Below are 23,283 nucleotides of genomic sequence, written 5' to 3'. Positions count from 1 at the left end.
ATTAATGTCTAAATAATGACTGAACTTTTCAATTACAGAGATAGATAGATAAAAAAAATGAACCATGTTGTTTTTTTAATATCAGACTGGCTTCATGATTTCAGTAAAGGCTGCTGTGTTTCATTACAATAATATATATTCTATGGTACAACTGCTACAGATTTGAAAACATCAGCCACATGATGCAGCTTTCATATGATGTGACTTTCTTCTTTCTGGTTCTGAGACCGAGCCAGAGTCAGCAGTTGAGTGAGACAAGATAAAGTGACCTTTACTTATCATCTGCCTTTTCTAAGTTTTCTCATCTTCAGCATTGAGCTGAAGGCAAAACGACAAATATCTGGGTGTGTGGAGTTAGAAAGACCTTTGTTGCCTGCTCTTCCCCTCTGATTGAGATGAGAGGATCGGGAACCATGAAATTGATCTGCGAGAGATGTCAGCTCACAGCGGAAATGTTGACTTTCACATATGTCATGACCCGGCTCATAGGCCAAGACAAGCGGAGGGAAATATGCACAATTTAACTTGAACTGAAGAATAAATCCTTTACTTGGGCATGGATGGTCTTAATTGCAGTCTGGATGGAGTGGTCAGGTGCAGCCAGTTGCACTAATGCCAACTCTGCCTACCAGGACCTGAAGGGAAACACAACAGAAGCAGCAACCAAGGACAAGACAACCCTAGAGGCCATGACAGAGCCAGAGGGCTGTCACACGAGTTTGCATTCAAATCGTGCCTTTGATCACATGTGAATGTTTCATTTTCACATGTGAAAAGTTTCACTTCACATATGACGTTATCCCATTCGCATGATTTCCCCATGTGAAACTGCACGTGTGTCACCATCATTTTCACATGTGAAGTTTGTATTCACAGGTAAAGCTAAAAACATGTCTTTTTCCACATGTGAATTTTAATATACACCTGAAACACAAATGCGAAATCACAGTTCACATGTGAAATATTGAATTTCAGGTGTGTTTTTTTCATATGGGATAGCCACTACTAGCATAATAACACAGCTGAATCTGTACAGTCGAGTGAGTCAACCTGAGTTTCAATGCGGGAAACGTAGGCGCCAGGTTTTCACAAGAAAGTGAAACGCACGGAGACGAGATCTCTCACTCTGCTGCTTTGATTTTGATCTTTTTTTTTTTTTTGAATATCTGTCTTCAGTCACAGAGTTGCAGCAGTGTAAAACTAAATCTGTGAAATAATCTTGTGATGTTAGTGTATTTAAAAGGAAGTGGATATGATGTCACTCCCTGCTGTGCTGCTCAGTGTTTCCTTGTGGAAACAGGTGAATTGAATAACTGAAATAACTATGTAGTGTCAGGTTAGAAGAATCTCATATAAAACCATTTTAAGGAAAATGCATGTTTCTCAAAATAGTCAAAATACTAAGGTTATTTTTGTCACATGATTAAACTTACTTTCTTTCAGTCCCCACCTCCTGAGTAAAGTGTTTAATATGGAGAAAGGAGAAGAGGTGGGAAGACATGAAAAGAAGCACAGATGGTGCTACCTGGAGGTTGTGGTTCCTCTGACAGACTTTAGACGTTTTGCTCGTTGAATCGCTCTCCACTGGTTTGGAAAACGACAGGAACCAGATGCACCAGAGCTGAACTTCCCGACGGCTGACAGCAGACGTGATTATTATGACCTTTTATTAAAAAAAAAAAAGTTATACATTGGCTGTGATCCACCTCTCAAATGATTAGAGTTCCTGCCTGACCACAGCCGGTGATCAGGGAAGGTTATGTCTGTATCACGTGTCTGAATTTTATTCCAGTCCTTGGTACCTGCAGTAACATGTCTCCTCCCATGCTTTAATGAGCTGCTTCCAGTGGAGACCCCTGTGTCAGCTTGGTCTCAGACAATAACACTGTTCTAGTCCAACACTGAGGACTTTTAGGGGAAAAGATGATATTTAAATATTTAATTACATCAAACACTAACACAAAATGAATCAGCAGCTTAGATGACTGCACCGGTGGTCTAGCTGTTTCAGATCATTTACTACACATTTTGTAAAGCCACACTACTGCCGTTTTTTAAAGATTTGAATGAATCTTTTTCTGTCTTTCCAGTGTTTTTCAATTATTTCAAAATCAATGAGGCTCAATGTGCTGGAGATTTTTAATCCATCAGGATGAACATAAAGTCGGCATGTAATAAGCAACCCAGGGATGACTTTAAGGCAATCAACGTGCTCTCAAAGTTACAGTTAGAGATTTGGTGAATTTTGCTGCTTCACTTTCTTGCTGAGAGTCAGATGAGAAGATCAATACCGCTGTCATGTCTGTAGGTCAGTGGTTCCCAACCTTTTCCATCTCATGGCCCACTTGAAAATCTCACAAACGCTGGCGGCCCACATCTGACTCGGTAACAATACGGAGCCAAATAACATGTTCTCAGAGCACTTTCTATTTTAATGATAATGATTGAACATTCAGGACAGAGCCGAGTGCAGGGGAAGCTCAATTTCTTCTTTTTGGTTTGATAGGGGGTCACATGTGGATTCACCATCTGTCTCTTGACTCGCTTTCCTTTTCATTTTTCCAGTTGCCAACCAGCTGCATGTATCTATTTTGATCCTGCACTTTTTCCATGGATGTAATCTTTTAGCACACAATCAGACTGAGACAGCAAACAAGTGGATGATGTGGTCCAGCTGGTGACGACATAAAAGTTCATCATTGGCTTATAGCTATATCAGTGGCAGACTTTAATATGAGAAAGAAACAAAAAACAATGAAAGGACTAGTGAGATCATTTCATTTCAAAGCATTTGAAAACATTATTTACTTTATTATCTTTTTTTTTTTTATAATTGCAAATACGCACATTTCCAAAAATCTCAAACTAATCTTTTAAACTGCATCATCACAGTGACACTTCAGTTAATAAATCAATGCAGATTTGACGTTCACTGTGAGGGATCACACAACACGAACAAGTAGAATCTGCTAACTGATTTGGATGCAGTGGCTAGCTGTTTCCACCTGCTTGCATTCTTTATGCTAAACTAAGCTAAGCTAACCATTTGTCGACCTCAGCTTCATACTGTATTTACCATACTGTCATGACAAGTCTCTCATCTAACTGTCAGCAACACAGTAAATTAGAGCATTCCCCAAACTCCTCCAACAATTCCTTCAATTCAAGTATCCGACTTCAGTAACACCGATTTACGTAATTCCACTGGTGTAAAAATACTAATATACAGTCACAAATTCAGGTCATATTCACAACAGACTGACAACTGAGAATACTTTTGGTCAGATGATAGAGACTCAGGTTTAGGAGGACTCAGCAGCATGACTCACAGACACAGGTAAACACTGAAAACAGTTCACCTTTATTAAGGCTCGGCACGCAGAAGCAGCCAAGGACAAACAGTAGGTGAAGTTATGGCGTGGGCAGTGGCCGGTAACGGACTGGCAGATAAACCAGGTGGCAGGAGCAGGTGAAGGCAAAATCCAAAAAATGGGCAGGTAGTCAAAAACAGGCAGGAAAAACAGACACAGAGAGCATGATAGGTAATGTGGCAGGGAATGAATGGAGATGGGCCAGTATAAATACTGAGAGCAGATCAGGGGATTGGTAATTGGGAACAGGTGAGTAAGTGGGTGGGGTAGAGAGAGGTGGTTGAAAGGCAAGAGAGCTGGGGTTACTGCAGGGCGTGGCAGGGTCTGACATGACAGCAGTCAGTAACGTGGAAAAGGCAGAGAATTAATCAATGACTGAACTGTGACACCTCAGAACATTGACACTGACGCTGGTTATTTTCATGTAACTGTTGCTTTTCAAAGAAACAAGTTCAAATTCAAGATCAAACTGAATCTTGTCGTCGCACCTTCATGACAGGGAATCTCTCTGAATGACAGAAGGTTCAGCCACATAGAGGCATCTCAGCTGTGCCTTATTATGCATGCAGTGTGCTCTAGCTGAAGGTCCAGTGCAGCACACAACATGGTTTTATCTGACAACTGGCAACACACTCGCCCTCTGTTGTTTTTCGCCTGTTTAACCACACACACACACACACACACACACACTGTTTGCTGTTTCTTCCTCGCCCTCCTCTCTCTCATCTCTGGGCACTCGCGCTGCAGGTCAGGATTCACAAAGAGAGAGAGCGAGCCGTGGCAGACGCATCTACAAAGTAGACAGTTTTTTAGTGTCTGCCCTCTCTGAACATTACTGAGGCTGAACAGCACTTCCTGTGCCAGATGCTTGTTTCAATCCCTTTGTCACAACTGTTGTTTGATCTGGAGAAGAAAAAAAACAACAACAACAAAACCAACCCACATACAGACACTCACACACCCTGTGTTACTTGAAATGAACATATGTGATGAATTGCAAATCAATGCTTTCATGACTGCTTTTCTTTAATAGAAGACATTAAAATTGATATCCCAATCTTGGCACAGATAAAAACACTCACTGTACAGTAAATGTGACACCACAGGTAACGATCGAGGCAGACACAGATACACAGTCACCTCAGAGCAGCACTCACATTGAAAAAATACACAAGGTTAACTGATGTTTTCTTTCCAAATGGGTAAAGCATGATTAAACTTTTACAGAAACATTTAAATTCTCTGTCAGGAATAAATAAGCATGATAGAAGCACGCAAAACACCAATACAAGAGCAGGGCTCATACACGGCTATGTCTGAAAAGTCTGTAAGATATTTGAATCCATCCATACGGTATTAATGTTCAGTCACGTTTACGATCAGAAATGTTTCTTTTCACAGCTCGCAGGATCAGTGAGCTCTTTATCCCAGCACATTCTAATGAAACACTGACTGTGAGGTTGAAGTGCTGACCTTTCAGCTTTAAAGGTGTTTTAGGGATTAAAAAAAGAATATTGAGGGAACAGAAGGAATAGTAGCTCTGTACCCATGAGAAATAAAAATTCAAAGGAGAGCAAGTTCTGCATGGTTGATTGGATTTGAATGTACCGAAATCACCCTCTAATTAAAGCTGAGAGTCAGCACTTTAAAGGATGAGGCTGTGCTATATATTCTTTTTATTGTCAACAAATCCCCTAAACCAACAATGCATTAATCCTTCTTGCAATACTTTGACTTTTTTAAGCTCTCTGTGGCACCCACTCAGCTCCAAACCTATTTGTTTCTACTGCACTTGTTCCTACAGCTGTCCATTATTTAAAACCTGGTTCAAAAGAAGAAGGTGCACTTTTCTGAAAAAGCTCAGTAATGTCCTAACACTGCTGTAAAACCCTGTGGCAGTCAGTCTTACTCAAACAGCAGTAAACCGTGTATTTGTTGGGGGCTGTATTCTGTGGATTCATACACAGTTGGTGAGTGAGTGAGTATTTCCAGCAGTAGGATGGTGTCAGGTGTCTGACTTTAGTCAATCTTGATATGAATTATTTAAATATTTTTTATTTAGTCAAATTTGTTTCTATTGTTTTTGAATGCTATTTTAATGTCATCTTAATGTTCTATTCTTTCTCTGACTCGTGTCTGAATGGTGCTATAGAAATAAACTTGCCTTGCCTGACAGTGTGTGTGTTCATGGTAATGAAGGAGCACATCACCCAGTTCAACGGTGAAGCTGGTGTGTTTTTGGACAACAATGACACAGAAGAATTAATTATATCAGAGAGATATAATTAGTACGTAATTAGTAGGATACATTCATTGTTGTTTTTGGTGTTTTCATGAGATTTGTTTAGCCTGGTCCCTGAATGAAATGTTGTTCCTTCTGATGGCTGTTTCTGCTGGTTGGAGGGACAGTAAACCAATAAGAGCCAAGTAGGTGTGATTAATAATGGAAACATCATCTGCCCACATATTTTGCCTAGAGACCTATAGTAGCCAGATCCATAAAGAATAACTTCACGACAATGGCAACAAGCATGGACGAGTCTGATGCAGCTGTACAGGCTTTTGAGACGTACAGAAATGACAACTTGAATAATGTTCTGCTCCTAACACTATCACAGCGTCTGTGTTGACTGAAAATAACATTAATGGAATGAATACACTACTCGCTACATGGTCAGGCAAAAAAAAAGGAGAAAAAAAAGAGAAAATAACTCCTCTCCAAACAGGAAACTAGGAAAAAAAGGTAATTCAGTCAGATTACCAGACGGAGGACTTGATGATAATAAGAAAAATATGGAACAATGTCAGCCTCATCCTTCAACCTGAAGTCTTATTTCTGAGGAGTACAGAGACAAAAACGGAATTACTTGAACACATATGGAAACACTGACTGTCAGTCTCCTGATTGACAAATAAATCTCGTTAAGCTGTAGTGTGGCAAACCCAGTACATGTGTTAAATGCCAGGGCTAAAGTAAGGCTAATGCATGTGGATGTGATTACATTAATAACTGGAGGCTCACCCTCACCCACGTGGCAGGCTCAGCAAAAACAGTGGTATTTAGTTTTCAGACACAGCGTGCAGCGGGGCAATGCAGAGGTATATGACCATTTGTATTGTAACAGGCACTCACACTGTAAAGAAGATGTCTCTTGATGGCACAGAGTCGGCATCTTTCCAAGGACACACAGTCCAAAGTCCAACATGCTGCGATGCCATACTTTACATCTTTCCATGGATGAATTCAATTCACAACACAATATAGATACAGATATTTCTATGTCACAATTCAAGGTAAGTTCTCTTTTCAGCTCAAAATGTCACATTCAGAATAAGGTTTGCAAAAGAGAGCAGGGGGAAAGGTTCAGGCATTTGTACAGGATGAGTGTTTTCACAAAGCAACAATACTGAGGCTGACTGCAGCAGTGCACATTTTTACATATATTGCAGAGACTGTTCTTCACTGCAGTTAGGTTTGCAGGGTGTTTATACACTGGCTCACATGATGCACTTACTCTGGATGAAGCGTCATCTTAATATGTAGACATTCTTGTAAATAACATATATTTCTCGCAGTGAAGTGCACAGTTAATGACCCATCGGTGAACATGAGGACACTGAATGACTTGAATGACTCTCAAAAATACTTAGAAAAAAAGGTCACTGTAGCAGACAAGTACGACAATCTGTTGTGTGTGTGTGTGTGTGTGTGTGTGTGTGTGTGTGTGTGTGTATGTGTACACTTGTGTGTGAGGTGCTTGTGTATGTGTTTGGCTGGTTGCCCTCTCCACTTCGCTGCTGTAATTAGCATGATTGGAGAGCGAGGGATGGATAGAAACACAGGAAGAGATGCTGCTGATGAGGCTATTCACCCCGCTGCGTCGCCTGCCTGGCGCCTCTTCTCAGCAACAAGCTGGCATCTTTTGTCTCCATCACTCTATCAACTACATCAGTGACGGCTCTGTGAGAGAGTGTGTGTGTGTGTGTTAGACCAGCAGAGACAGCGAAAGCCTGCTGTACGTTCATTTAAGGAAAACTCGTTGTACAAAGTTGATTACACATTCATTAAAGCCCCAGACTCCCATTCATCCGCTCTACTTGACCTGTCCAAGTGATGGGAGGATGCGGGAAATAAGCTTTGCATTTGGGACGCACGGTGGGGATTATTCCTGGCTTGCCGGTTGTGATTAGTGTACCGCAGTCAAATTAAAAATAAATAAATCAAAAGATGATGAGATAATAAGATGGGTTTTTGGAATGCTCGCTCCACTCCTACATTCCTCTCTCTGGTCCAGACAGCTGATGCCACACTGTAATGGATATTTTGGTCATCATATCATGTTAGGCCTGTCATTTATGCCCATAACAACTTGCGTGGGATTCAGATTCAATATTATTTTAAATCTTAATAAGAGTGGCTGAATCATGTCCTCTGTAGTTTAAAAGAAAACAGCTGCTTTACACTTGCAGGAAGGTTTGTATTGCTATCCTTGTGGGGACCTTTCATCAATTACAGCCCTGAAAGCCTAAACCTAATTATAACCTATCTTTGTTACTCCTCTGATGAAGGCTCTCTGTGAGAAAATCAAACTCTTTAGGAGCCTGTGGCGGCAATCAGACATTTCACCCCCCTCCAAAACAAAGTCCCAGGATTAGGCTAAAAGGTCAGATATGGCCTCTCTGGTAGAAAATAGAAAACCAAAATTGTCTTCTCTAATCTTCGCTTTGCTTTCTTTTAACAAGGTAGTTTTACCTCAGGTCTATACAAAATACTCAAATGAAACCATCTAAGAGGAATCGTACTTCAAATGGCGTGCTAATACCTTCTACAAGTGTCATGTGGTGGTGAGGGGGGGGGTCACACAAGGACATTGCTTCGTACCAAGGGTTCACATATTAAAAAAAAAAAAACACGTATTCTACCAGTAGTCACTCGATAGTCATTACCAGACCCAAATTGTAGCCATAGCCACTGAACATGACCACGGCATGAGTGAGCATGTCCTGTCCTGTGGCTGGCTGTGGGGGTAAGTGCAGGTGGGGCACTGAAACAAAACTTAGCTGATTTAAGGCAGTTGTATCAGGTAAAAGTTTATGACAAAGTTGTCATGCCAACCTAATGATAAATGCTATTTCATAGTAAAAATTTAAAAATTAAATTAATGTTTGCGATTAATCATATTGTGGTGTCCATGATCACTTGGCTGGAAGTCTCGCAGCTAATGTTAAGATAACCGTAGGCTAATAATTATGACTGACTGCAGCCCTTACTCTGATTGTGGCTGTGCACACGGCTTTAGCTACTGACATTGCTATAATCATGGCTGTGGCTGTTGTGGCTGTGACACATTATTTTTTAATGGTGTAACACTAATAACATGCAGGTGCAGTGAAGATGGTTATTTGATTGGGTTGTGGTGAAGCTTTTCCCAAACTCCTGTGGTGTATTAGCAACATCTGTCATATCTGTTACAAGTTCACGTTCTGGTGGGAGTGTTTGGCTTTACAGCTCTGCCTTGGTCAAAGTTAAAGTCAGCCAGTAACAATCACAGCAACAGCTGACATTACAGCTACAGCTAAGCAGACATGTAGTTAGAGCCATGGCAATAACTATAATCACAGCACTCGTAGCATCCACTCAGAACCATAGCTTGGTGAAAAAGTTATTTACACATTAATCTAGATATATTTTAAATAAGTTATTTTAATCAATATTTACTGATAGTGATACTGCTGGGTGCCAAAAAATGCTACTAAAAATAGCAAATCTCCTACAATAGAGGATGGTCCTCATCTCGTTGTCCTGCAGAGGTCTGCTGGTCCTCACAAGGAAACACAAACAGGAAACACAAATGCTCTCTTGAACACTTGCTGCATGAGCTAATCTACTTACAGCATTATACAGACAGAATATTTTCCTATCCAGCTCACTGACTCCACATCATCCCATCAGGGCAGGAGGCATCACGGCTCTCGTTTACAGTGTAAACAGATGAGTGTGTTCTAATAACATCAACCACAATGCTCTCGCTCTCTCCAGGCCCTCTCTCTCTCGCTCTCAGCCTCTGTGATTGAACTATAACTAGAATATCTGCATTTCTTTCAAAATGCTTGTGACTGCTGCATCTGATGCTGTTGCCTTTATCGAACATATTGAGGAATCAATTGGACAGAATTAACTTTTCACTTCCTCCTGCATTATTGATGCAGGGATGCAGCTTGAATAACCCCAAACAGCCGCAAATCTATTCTAAAAAAAACATAATAGTTTTGTAAGTGACCACAACAGCTAGGTGAAGCATTTTACCAGTGGCCAGCCGTCTGTCCAATTTCACTTCTTAAGCACTTCTCATTAAAACAATAATAACTCATTGACTGTAAGTGATACCAAGCTGTCTACAATCTCATAAGGACTTGTCATGCTTGATATTCTAAAAGTGGAGCCATGTTTCTAGCCAGCACTATCTGAAGGCAGTAGCGATTTGTATTGCTTTTTGTCTTTTTTTGTCATGTCCCTTAGTGGAAAAACTGCATGAAAGAAGGTTGAATTGATTTGACTACACCTACAAAGGTTTGTCAGCCAATCATGGATGGACGGTTATATGCCTCCGCCAAAACACTTTATGTCCTCTTGAGATATTGCGTTCACAAGGCCAAAACCTCATTTTGTGAGGTCACCGTGACCTTCATGTTTGACCTTGGACCACCAAAATCTAATCAGTTCATTCTTGAGCCGAAGTGAACTTTTGTACCAAATTTGAAGAAGTTCCTTCAAAGCATTACTGAGATATCGCATCGACGAGAATAGGATGGACATACGTACAGCTCGAAAACAAGAGAGAGAGAGAGCGAGCGAGCACTGCAACTATGAACAGAGAGCCGTTTCCTCTGCAGAGCAAAGCATACCGCCATTATAACAGCAATCCGCCGAGGTGCAATCACCTGGATTTTTAAGGGAATGGGAGATGGCACTCTGATTGGTTTATTGCATGATACTCCCAAAACACCCCATGAATAATAAAGGGACTAAGCACAACCCTTTTCAACCATGTGCCTCACACAGCCACAATTTTTTTCTGCCATTAAATGATCAGAAGTGGATATGGATACGCCCTAAATGCACGTGCGCCACACGCTTTAGACCTCGAGCTTTGGACTGTTGTAACAGAGTCCAAGATCCTGATGTCCTCATCACTGAACTGACTTGGCCAAGATATTAATCTCCTAAAAGCTCTACTAGTGGAATGTCAACTGTGATGACATTTTTTACGCCATCTAATGTCTGTTGTATGTCCCTCGTTTTCTCTCTTCACTGAATGTGACCTCCTGTTGTCCCTCCGCTTAGTGTCGTTGATATGTTTCCATGTCACTTACAAAAAGTCCCGTAAGCCTCGTACTCGGTGAATAAAGTGATACAATACTGACCGTCATTGTAATTCCAATAAAGTCACGTAGCTTCACATCTGCTCTTCGGTTTCATGTCAGCTGACAGTGGAATTTATAACAACAGGCTTTGTGTGCTGAGAATAGACCAGGCGTCAGCAGGGTGAATGTGCTGTGTGTGTGTGTGTGTGTGTGTGTGTGTGTGTGTGTGGAAGGAGACTGATGGGTGTCAGGTGATCATTCTCTGTGTGTGTTGTGCAATGCACACTGCAAAGAATATCCATCTTGAAATATGATTTGATTTGAGAGTGAGTCTCATAAATCCTACCTGATGATGATGTGAGACTATTGAAATTATTTCCAAGGCAAAACGAATGGAGTCGTCAGAACTTGTTTCCGGAAAAACAGGAGTTTTAGACTTAAATACTTCACCAAGAATAATAATACTTGTTGTCTTTCAAGCTTTGTGTTTATTGTTGTCTGATAACAGCTTCACTGTTTAGAGTTGATGAGCCTGTGTGTTTGTTCTGCTCACAGTTAATATGTAAATCTTGTGGATTTAGTTATTAAGCTCACTGCTGGGTTTTTGTAGAAAAACATTCTTACTTCCAATAATTAACTCGACTTCCTTTATGAAATTTAAAAAGCTGTGCTTGAAACGTGGCAAGTGACTATCTTGAAAGAAGTCATTGAAGTTTAAACTATTTGCCACAGTATTAAGACAGTTTGACTCAGAAAGACAGTTGTCCCAGCGGGCTTCCGTAGCCCCTGTCATCTAACCGTCCTCTTCCTGGACCCCAGCAGAGCGGGCTCCCTCTCCGCTCCCCTCACACTACTACAGACATTATGCTTTAGCAGCAAGGCACATCACTGCACAGCTACGCTACACAGCTACACAGGCTGCCTGTGCAAAGTCCAGGCTGAAACATCTACGAAAGCCCTTTAAACCTGATATTAACATTCACCTTGAACGGCCGGATTACATTTAGACGGAGCGACAGCGAGAACTGATCACTGAAACCGCCCAGACAGGAGGTCGGAGGTGAGAATACCAAGAAAACTCACACAAAATAAAACCGTGTGTACTGAAGACACATTAACATGAGGGGTAAATGGTAAAAAGGTGTAAATGTAATCCAGCTGAATCATATTAAGACACAGAGTGCATGTTAGTGCCAGGTGGAAGGTTTAGAGCAGCTAATGAGAGTCACATCAATATTTCACATTTTGAAAGTGTTGCCTTACATTCAGATCACGACCTGGTGTCGTGGGTCTGATACAGGTGGAGCGGGTTAGATAAACAGGAAGTAGGACATAATAATACTGTTGTGAAGCTGATTTGATTCTGTTTGATCATCCGCTGCCCTTCTGCTACCGGTGTTGTTTGGCTTTAATGGTGTAATGGGGGACTGAATCTGGGTTTCATATTGGGCAGTTAAGCTCCTGGTAAAACGCTTGTGTTCACTTGAGGTCTGCTGTTGCCTCTTCAGTATTTGAAGCACCTCTTCATCTCAGAGATGATGCTCCCAGCTGTTGAAGCCAGTATCCAATGTGTAGCCGGTTGAAAGCTGAGCCAGAAGCTGCTGTCGCTTCAGGTGATTGCCAGACCTTTTTAGCAACGGCTGCAGGAGATCCTCAGAGCGCCTCGTCAGCCAGACAGGCACCCGTGTTGCACAATGGATTGCTGAGGAACTCCTGCTCGGGGAGATGGACTTGGTGTCCTGATCAGCTCTCACACACACATGCACACACTCACACATACAAAGTTCAGGGTTTATACTTTATTATACTTTTTTCTGTCTTGATCACCTCTTCTGGGAGAGCCTTTCAACTGAAACCACACATCTGCCGGTGTTTTCAACATGTTTCCTCTGGAGAGAGAGTTCCTGTGAAAACCAGGTTTTCTCTACAAGAGGTGTAGAGAACTGTCTGAAAAGCAGAGCTCTCTCTTCAGCAGAGTACACCCCGGTCAAAACGAGAAGCTGCTGTGTTCACAGCATGCTAGTCTCATGTTATAGCTCCTCTCTAAATAGACTGTGAAGTCACACAGCTTGTGTGATTGAGGATGTGTGAACCTTCTCTGCGCTGAGAGAAGGCTGGTGTGACAAGCAGAAGCCGTTAAGTTTGGAGGCGCAAGCGTCTGCTTCAGTTTAGCTTTTGAACTGGAATGTGCTCATGTCGTCGACATGCTCATCATCACTTTTTGGCACAGAGCAAACTTCCTAATGCGAGTTTATCATTAGCTGTGAGAAGCATGAGTGCTTTATACAAGGGCATGGTGGGTGAAGACAGTACTCAGTGGACTGGGATTTAGTCTCACTTGCAAATTAGGTAACATGATGGTTCCAGTGAACACACTGGAAATGTATTCATCCAAAACTCAGCCACAGTCACTTGCAGACAACTCACACATTCACAGTGTACTTTTGCATGGATGCAGGCAAAAGCCACAATGTGAACAGTCAACTCATACTCACTCTCTGATATCCAGCAACATGCCTCCTGTGTTTGAGGTCTATTCCTGCAGGTTGTTACTGGAGTAGAAACTGGACGTCTCTGATACTGTTTTGGAGACGCTCCGGGACGATGACCCATTCGAGGTCAGGTCCAGGGAGGAGCTATGTGGCCTGGCACCGACTCCAGCCCCACCAGGCCCTTGACCCGCTGTTGCCTTGACCTTGGGCTGCTCCATGTCGTCCCCAACCTGGAGAACAGTAGACACGGTTGTCTCCATGCGGCTAGCCTTGTAAACACTGGTCTGGGTCTGAAGGTAGCGAGTGGACTTGAGCTCCAGGCCTTCGTAGGAGCCTTGAAGGATGCAGGGGCAACAGCGGAAGGCTTGTTTAAAACCAGCACGAAACCTGAAACGAAAGGAAAAAACAAACAAATACACACATTTACTGCTGTGACAAAAAAAATACTTGCCACAACAGTAACCCACATGAATGAAGGCTCCGCTTTCATGCTGATTACCTCCCTTTACAGTCATCTGAAGGCATTAGTGGCTCTTTCTTACATCCGACACAAAGGTAACATGTGCCTACAAAGGTGTGTGCACAACATCTATTATACAGCAATATCTAGAGTAAGTTGCTAACATTAGCTAAAATTAGCCACTATAAGCCAATGGCCAGAACAGATCAAGCAATTTTGCTGTGGCACTCAGCTTATAAACTCAGATGAAGAAAATCTGATATTGTCTTGTCAAATGTTTACAAGTAATGGGAAAGGTGTTACAAACTCATACATTTATCACCAGACTCTGCAGCTCCCCTGAAGCTCATTGTTTTGCTTTTACAGCCCTAAACCTTAATGTTTTGGTTCATTTGCACCGTTTTCATCGACCTGGTTCCAACTACAGCTGTTTTCAATGAAAGAGTTTATAAACCGAGGGGAGCAGCAGATTCAGGTGATAATTCTCTCCCTTTGACATTGACATATCGTCATTTGATACATTGATATTATAAAAATATCATTTATAGCTTTTACATCCAATAGGAACAATCCAAATGCTGAAAAGATCCTCTAGATATTATAGATACAAAAAAACATTAATGGGAGCAGACTTTAGCTTTGGATTACTTTCAAACAGCATGCGAGGACACCTGTGATATTAACATTTATTGTTATACATCAAAGGGAATACAACATAATGGGCTCTATAAGCTCATCATTATCTGTCAGTATCATGCCGGGGATGAAGATCATATGAATAGGGATGACATAAAATGCGTCTATATTACATTTATATTCTAAAATGAATGGCACATTTGCTGGTGAAGTGTTATTCTGTTAGATGATCATAAAATGCAGTTTACATAAATCATAGTGATCCTAAACCAAATCAGTGTTTACATCTTCGGCTGAAAACATTTTTTTTTTCCCAGTTCCCAATCAAACGCTGCCAGTTTGGAAATCTTCCCAATCTGACAAGACTGTTTACTCTGTGCTGCAGCGTGACAGAGAACCGCAGTAACAGAGTGGGAGACTGACTGATACAGCATTAGTATTCTGATTAAGGCAGTACAATGGTTAATACAGATATAATGTGAAAAACAGGCAAAGAGCAAAGACTGTGTAACTGAGGTATTCTACTGATAATTAACACAAATTGTTGCATGAGGCATTAACTGACGACCTTCATTGATTTTACCCGCTCTTGATGTTTGGCAGGTGTTAATGTAGATGCCAAAAGTAATTTCAAATGTTGCATTAAAACCACAGAGAGAAGAGATGAGAGAGAAATCAGCATTTTGCATCTGAAATGTAGAAATTACAAGGGACTGGAAACTCATAGGAAACACTTTCCCTCAGTTAACACACAAACACAAAACCCAGACAGAGAAGTGACGGAGGCGGGAAAAGGGAAAATGTCAATCGTTGACCAGGAGAGAGATGAGAAGAGGCTGATGGAAAGTGAGGACCATCGGTCACGCATTTGAATTTAAATCGGCTGAACTGATAGAGACAAAAGCCAGTCAATATCCTGTACCAAATGATGACTGAAGCTCAGCTCATGGTGGTCCAACCCACTTAGTTTCATTTGCAGTACTTCATGAATTTCAGAAGTGAAAACACCCAAGTGTGAAATCTCATTTCCCTGACAGCACAGAGCAGGTGGCTGCGATGGGGAGACAATGGCAGATGATTGATTACAGACAATAAGCAGAGTTGACCATCTGTCTTTATTTTGCCAAATAACCATCTTTAAATTCATTGACATTTTTTTGATGTGTGTGCGTATGTGTGTGGGTGGGTGTGTGTGTGTGCGTGTGTGTCTCATTGGCTACAGTCCTGAAGGACAATGATTGCTGCTCACCAAGGAAAAAAAACCTTTTCCCTTCTGTTTTATTTGTCTTTTGTCTATTTAAAAAAAAGTTTAATTTTATCTTGTCTAAGGACAGACATTACATTCAACATCCACATTTCTAATCCTTAGAAATGAAAATTCTTTTTTTTTTTTTTAGTCTATATAAGAAAAGAATCCCCAGTGAGGGGTGAAGATAATGCACTTATGAATAGTATAACCAAACTGTATCTTTTTCCCTTTGAACTAGAAAATGTACACTCAACTTTTGAAATACTATATTATCTAAAGAGTAATGTTGTTTTCTTATGTTTTGTAAGTATCAGACGGAAGGCAAGGTAGCTCCGTGAGTCACCATCATCTCCTGGAGAGGGGCTGGAGTTGCCCAAGGTGACAGCCTCTGTGCGGGTGTGTTGTGTGTGCTATATGCACCGAACAGTAACTTGGAGTATCTGGCCATTGAGGTCTCTGGGTGGTGTCCTGGAAAGGGTTCTGCCTGGCGACTCTGTAGTTTGGTGGGGGACCTCAATACTCACGTAGGGAACGATAGAGGAAACTGGTGGGGCATGGTTGAGCTCCTCTCCGTGAGGTCTTCAACTCGCAGCTTAAGAAGAATTTCTCATGCATCCCGAGGGAGGCTTGGGACATGGAGACTGAGTAGATCATGTTCAAAGCCTTCATTGCAGTAGCCGTGGGTAGGAGCTGTGTCATCATTACTTGTCGAGGTGGCAACCTAAGGAAAGCCATCAGGCTGAAGAAGGCCTTTCAGGGTTGGTTGGCCCAGGGGTCTCCTGAAGCAGCAGACAGATACTGGGATGTCTGGTGGAGGTCAGGAACAAGAGGTTTTCTGGGTACATCCAACTGGGAGGAGAACCCGGGGTAAACCCAGAACTCACTGGAGGGATTACACATCTGGGAAGGCCTCGAGATACCCCAAGAGGAGGACAGGGGAATAGGAACATCTGGAATACCCCCGGAATACCCGACCACGGATAAGCCGAAGAAAAGGGATGGTTGATGGATAAAGTTTGAATGAATTCAGAATGACATAACACGGTTCTAAGTAATAGGTAACATGATTGCGTTAAAATACGGATCCAATAGTGTTACGTAATAGCTCAGGTTTGAATGAATTCAAACACAACCAACATGACGCTGTTACATTCCTTTGCAGTTGCTCTGCATTTCCTCTTCAGCCTAACTGAGACGGCATTAGATGACAAAGTCAGGTTGCTTGGGGCCATAAATAGACTTTAGCCCAGGGGTCTCAAACTCAAATGAGCTGGGGGCCATTGCTGGCACTGTCACCTCAGTTGGGGGCCACTTCAGTGTTCGAGTATCAAAAAAAAGCAGAAATATTCCTGAAAACCTGGTTTATTTTCAAATATTGTATGATAATAATACAGAACTATTAAATTAACAGTGAGTGCAAATGTTTTTGGCCTCATTCTTAAATAACTAATCAAAGCCTTTCATGAACTAACTGACAGCACTTCTGTTCGTACTGTCTTCATATTGAATAACACAAAAAGAACTCTAGCTTTGTATGCACATTTTTTTAACCTTAAATAACTTATTTTAACAATCCACTCAGACAAATAACTTCTGAGTCCATTTGCGCTTTATTTCTTGCCAGATACCTGGCAGCGCTTCTGCTCACATAGCTGAGCCATATTTACTCTGATGGAGGTTGCAGTTGAAACCCTGAGTACAGCCTCAAGATGAGCATAGAATTCTTGTCCTGTACTTGCTTTTATTAAAGTTCATTGTAGAGAACAGTTTCTCACAGATATATGTGCTTCCAAAAAGGCACATAACGCGACTGAAAACTCTTGACAGCTCTGGGAATGAAGCTCTCTGAGAAACTCTCCAGTCCTGTCTGCTTTTCCCTGTGCCTCTCTGGAAAGTGTAACGGTGAGCCTTCAAATCAGCAAATCGCTCATCAAACTCTTGCTGCAGGTTTTCAATAGCGGAGACATATTCATCACCACTGAACTCTGTTCCCTCTTCCGCCAAAGATCTGCGTGCAGCAAAATGGCAGAGGCTTTTTGCAGACAGCTGAGTTTTCCACAGTCTCAGTTTTATGGAGAAGGCTTTCACGCTCTCATAGGCTGTTGTGATGAGCTGACTAGGACCCTGCAGCTTTAAGTTCAGGATGTTTAGTTGTTGTGCTACATCCACAAGGAATGCCAAATCCATTATACATTTTGGATCATCTAGTTCAGGAACATCCAGTCTGCCAGCGCACCTCAGTAAAATACAGTACATCACCATACGATGCTTCGATTTCTTCCCAAAAAGCCCGGAACTGCTGTAATCCTCTAGACCTGATGTAATTTACACATTTCAGGACGACAGACATGACATGTTCAAATTTTAATCATTTGCTGCACAGCGCCTGCTGATGTATAATGCACTGCAGAGCGATCGCTGGGTCTGAGTTTTCTTCCGCTAACTTTCTCTGAACCAGCGCTACCAGTCCGTTTTGTAAGTTTCCATTTAGTAAAGCCATAGCTTGACGCTCTATCATCCCTCTCGTCCAGGAGACCACTTGTAAAGTTAAATTATTTACTTTACATCAAAAGGTGATACAAAACAAAATCTTTTCCACTTTCAAATAATAAAAGTCAATATACAGAAAAGGAGAGATAGAGAAAGAGAGTGAGAGAGAGGGCTCTACTCTCTCTGCTTGTCCGAATGCCTTAATTACCTCTCGGTAAACTCCCTTTGCGTGGGATCATTAAAGGTCTAACCGAGTTCTACACAGTCCAATCAATTAGAAATGAAATGTTAAATATTTTAAATTATAACCACACAATTTTAATCTAAAGAATCATATATTTACCTTTTTGATTACTGTAAATATTTAAATTATTCATCAATCAATGAACTGTGTTATTTAACCACTTAAACATCAACAAAAATGCTTGTAGGCTCCTACACGTTTTTTTTGCGCGTCATGGATGGCGCACCAAAGGTCGTAATGCCCACCAGTCTGATCCACGGCAGACCAAGCAGCTCCATCGCTTCACACAGCTGCTGAAATATATCTTTCTCTGTAGTATGGCCAACTGTTCTGTCACCTCAAATCTGTCATCCACACCCCTGATGAAAATTGCAAGCTGAGCATTGTCAGTTGCATCAGTACTTTCATCAAGTGCCACCGAGAATGCAGTGAAACTTTGAGCTTTGTCCCGTAACTGTTCATAGATATTACCTGAAAGTCTGTTAATACGCTCTGCCAACAGTGTGTGCCGACAGGAACGGTTGTTAAACAGGCTTTTCTTTTCGGGACACAGAATATCAGCAACTCGTAGCATGCAGTCCTTCAGAAACTGCCCCTCGGTGAACGGTTTTCCCGCCTTAGCGATTAATTCACTGACCGCGTAACTTGCTTCTACTGCAGCATCCGCGTCCTCACCAGCTTTGTGGGAAAGTTCTTGCTGGGATAGCCGTCCTCTTTGTAGCTGCTCGGCTCGCTGTTTCCTGTCCTCTCCCCTGTAGTTATCACAATGCTCTCTGTGTTTACTCGCGTAATGTCGCTTGATATTATATTCCTTAACAACGGCAAGTTTCTCTTTACATATGAGGCAGATGGCATTTCCACTGAACTCCACAAAAAAATAATCCAATGTCCATCTTTCTTGAAATTGTCTGTGTTCGTCATCCACTTTTCTTTTACGTTTGGAGAGCGACATCTTCGGCTTCTTCTACTACTAACTTTTCTTGTTTTCCTGCGCTGCTCGTCGTCAGCACTTCCCTTGAGATCATTTTTAATTTTTTTATTAGAATTGTTTTTATAATTTAAATTGCACGCGAAGTTATTGTCCTAATTGTGGAAAACAAATAGATAAAAATAAACTTGAAGTCCCAGTTGCATTTCATTTTTTACGTCTAGTCGCAGACAGTGTAGGAAGGCCGCGGGCCAGGAGGGGCCCGCGGGCCGGGTGTTTCAGACCCCTGCTTTAGCCTTTATTAGAGACGATTTGGAAAATAACCAGAAATGAAGGAGAAAGATGTCCAACAAAGATCCCTGATCTGACTAACAATGGTCACAGTCAGATGGACAATGCATTTTAGGAAAGCTCCCTGTTGGAGTACAAATCACAGCTCATTGGGCTCATCCACTGTAAATATTGAACTGGTCATTAAAGATTGAATAGTCATCTCCTCCCATGTTTGAATGGTAGTTCCAATTTTGAATAAAAAGTGACAGCCCTGCAGTGTACTGGAGAATAACTAGACGCCGCTGGTTGGCAACTAGCTGTGTTATAGTGCAGAATGTGTGCAGAGTGTGTAATGCTATGTTATTGTGAAATGTACATTATTCAGGACTTAGAGGCAGCAGGAGGACATGATGTAATTGGAGTTTACATAAACAGCAACAATAGCAAACCAAAAATTAGATAATATCTTGTTTGCGTCTCTTATCTAATATCATCTCTACACAGGAAGCACAATATTGTGTGTAGGTCACCTGCATTTTAGTGGCCAACACACAATCACTGTGGTAAGGCACATGAAGCAGAGACTACTAGACTTCTATTACGCTCTCAGTCAAGTATATGAAACATGAACTGTTGTATGAGCTGTGTAGACAAATGGAATAATTGAAAGAGAAGTGTGTCTGTCTCATGCAGCAGGTGGACAACTGGAAAAACAAAGTCCTCCATAGAAAATAAAGACCTGGTTCATCTTGCTAAAGTTCTGAGTATTTCAGAATTTGCTGTAAGTGAATTTGTGTGTGTGTGTGTGTGTGTGTGTGTGTGTGTGTGTGTTGGTGTGCTGACTCACCTGTCGTTGAGGCAGCAGTAGATGATGGGGTTGTACATGGTGGAGCTCATGGCCAGCCACATGATGGCCAGGTAGACCTGCTGGATGAACGGTTCCTCAAACATTTCAGGGAAGTCCTGGTGCAGCAGGAAGTAAACATGGTAGGGCAGCCAGCAGATGGCAAACGTACACACCACCACGATCATCATCTTCACCACCTGTTGGACACAAGACACAAGCACCACGTTGTCTTCATTTCTACTGTTTTGATTAGCCACTTTTTTTTTTTACCCACAATTCTGTATTTCACCATTTAAACCTGCATCAGAAAGGCTAATGGGTCAGAGTATGACAAATAAATAAGTTAAAAAGAAATTTCTTTACTGTTTATTGTCAAAAGACATCTCAGTACGATGAACCTGTCCTAAAAAGTATAACATGTAATTGCCTCATTATAATGTATAATAAATGTGAAAACCTGTCAGAGAAACCCATCAATCACTGAGTGAGTCTTAAGCTTGTTTTGGTCATCTTTCGATGAGACTGCTGCCCTGCTTTGATTGTCTCCTTCGAGGACTCAGCATTCATCTTCGTTGCTATAACAAGCCTCTCTGTCGGCCAGACAAATAGCAACAACGCTGTCCGTTCAGAAAAAGCTCGGTAGCTTTGAACTTTTCATCTGTCAAATGGGAATAGACATGCACATACACACTTCATTAGTGCTGTCAATAACAGGCGGTGCTCACTGACAATGAATGAAAAAATAATGCACATGGACATATCTATGACACTGGCTCATTAGAGTGGGAGGTGGACTGGTGTCCTGCAGAGGTAATATAATCAACTATATTTTTAAAAATGAATATGGAAGACCAATTATATGAAAAATCTAACAATTATGCTTTAGGCTTTTTAGTGTTTTTGCAGCTTGTTTGTTCTGAAATGTTTTTCTATCAACCACCAAAGGACCAGTGGACAGGTGACTGGGGAATGGAGCTGAATATCTCAGGGGGAACAGCCTGAGGACCGGGCGGGACGGAGCAGGATGGCCCGATGGTAGAAGAGCTGAGAATATCAGCCGATTGGTCTGGAGGCTGGACAGACAGGCAGCACTACTCTGGTGGGTTGTGGCAAAGGCAGGAGCGAAGGTTATCTGGAGGTCAGGAGGTGAGGAGGCTGTATCTCTGGATGAAGCCAAAGTATGTGGGATCACTCTGGAGGCCGGCAATGAGGCTGGAGGTCTAGAAAGGGAGCTAGCTGTCTTGGAATCAGGCTGACAGCTAGCTATTGGAAGCAGGCTGGTGGAGCTAGCTGACTCTAGAGCTGGCAGCAGGTTAGTAAACACAAACGGCTGGGAGACAGGCTGGAGTTTAACAAGGCTGGGTGTTTTCTAGTAGACTGGGGGGTAACTGGCTGGGAATCAGGGATGTTAACAAAGTCCTTAAGCCTGTCAACAAATTCTTTAACCATGGCTTTTTTGACATTTCCCTGCACACGCTGCTCAGAACTGCTTGTTAGTATTCTATAGTATTATAAAGATGTGTCTGCTGGGTCCATAATTGGTGAGTCCAAACTGTTACAGTTCAATAATCTCTTGACCCAAATGCAGACACGACGATACTTTAATGATGAAAATAAACATGAGTTGACGGGCAGGCAAAAAGGCAGGAACAGCACACAAAACACTGAATAACAAGCACACGAGGAACTGACAGGGAGGGCTACACAGAAATACATGAGGAAGGAAAGGGTAATTGGGAACAGGTGAAACTAATTACGATGGCGCAGGCAATCAGAAAGGTGGGAAACACACGAGGCAAAGTAAAATAACCAACACACACACAAAGTAAATCATTTCAAAATAAAACAGGAAAAAGGGCAGAGCACGGCACAGGGGACCAGGAATGTCACTACAAAATTGCATTGTTGTTCATCCAGTAGTAAATGAGACATGAGACAGATGAGACACATCTGGAGCAAAGTGGGGGACCAGCTCATGTTTCCATCTATAAACTGTGGTTAAAAATAGATGAATGAAGAAACAAATGAATCAAAGCAATGCGTAAAGTGAAGGAGCAATGTGAAATACAGAGAACTAAAGTAAACAGAATGAAAGAGAGTAAGTGGTGTCAGCGCTCCAAAAACAAATATCAAATGTTCACAGACTGACCTGCGGGGCTGATGTAATCAGTGGATGAGACACCTTAGTAAATATGTCTGTGTTAAACCTCATAGGATTCTCATCTTATATTCTAGTGTCAGAAAGGCTGCAATGTCTTCATGAGGAGAGTATTTAAAAAAAAAATGCAACACTGAAGCTGTGAACACACCTGACAAGCAGGGACCATGAAAGATGGCTGAAAAAGTGAGAAACAGGTAGAGGAGGAGAGCGGATGGTGAAAACTGAAAGTGAAGAGAGACTACAGTTTGTCTGGAGAACCTCCAAAGACCAGAGGAGAGAGGGATTCAGGTTCATGTTGCTTTGATCATTTCATCAACGGAGGGTCTTCCTGTTCAGGGCTGCAGCGTATAAAAGTGAGCCCACGTGACACGGTTGGACTAATCTGAATGGCAATCTAAAAGCTGTGGCCCCCGCCATGTAAAGTGCGCGTTACCTTGCGTTTGGCGGTCAGCTGCTCCTTGTAGCGATCAGAAGAGTCTCCAGGGATCTCACTGGCCCACAGGGTCAGTCCCACCACCAGATAAGCACAACCCATCACCAGCAGAGGAAGGAAGTAGATCAGGATGGCCACACACACATAGTACCTACGACAAGACATACATACATATATATTTTATAAATGGGTTGCCTGGAGGAAAAACAAGGGCTGAGCTGTAGGAACCCCTGCCTCCCCTACAACCTGAGCATAAGTGTAAGCTGCCCCCCCCCCCCTAACAGGTTCAACAAGACCAACAGAAGGTTGAGGGAGATGTCAATCAAAACATCCA

General features: G+C 42.0%; 1 protein-coding gene across 2 annotated transcripts in view; it reads right to left on the bottom strand.

Annotated features, from left to right (window-relative positions):
* Nucleotides 1-4,374: 4,374 nt before the first annotated feature.
* tacr1a (tachykinin receptor 1a) overlaps nt 4,375-23,283 on the bottom strand; it is a 55,683-nt gene continuing 36,774 nt past the window's right edge. The window contains exons 3-6 of one of the 2 annotated variants that reach the window (XM_056377127.1): nt 22,950-23,100; nt 20,356-20,552; nt 13,232-13,615; nt 4,375-7,332 (exon numbers count right to left, since the gene is read on the bottom strand). In XM_056377127.1, coding sequence (XP_056233102.1) covers nt 13,270-13,615; nt 20,356-20,552; nt 22,950-23,100 — 694 coding nt within the window. In that variant the 3' untranslated portion in view covers nt 4,375-7,332; nt 13,232-13,269. Of the gene's footprint in view, nt 13,616-20,355; nt 20,553-22,949; nt 23,101-23,283 lie in introns of both variants that reach the window. The other variant, XM_056377126.1, reaches the window with a different exon arrangement.

Source organism: Seriola aureovittata, chromosome 5 (genome assembly GCF_021018895.1).
Source record: "Seriola aureovittata isolate HTS-2021-v1 ecotype China chromosome 5, ASM2101889v1, whole genome shotgun sequence".
Classification (NCBI taxonomy): Eukaryota; Metazoa; Chordata; class Actinopteri; order Carangiformes; family Carangidae; genus Seriola; species Seriola aureovittata.
Note: the sequence above shows the minus strand (reverse complement) of the source record. Positions and strands in the feature narration are given on the sequence as shown.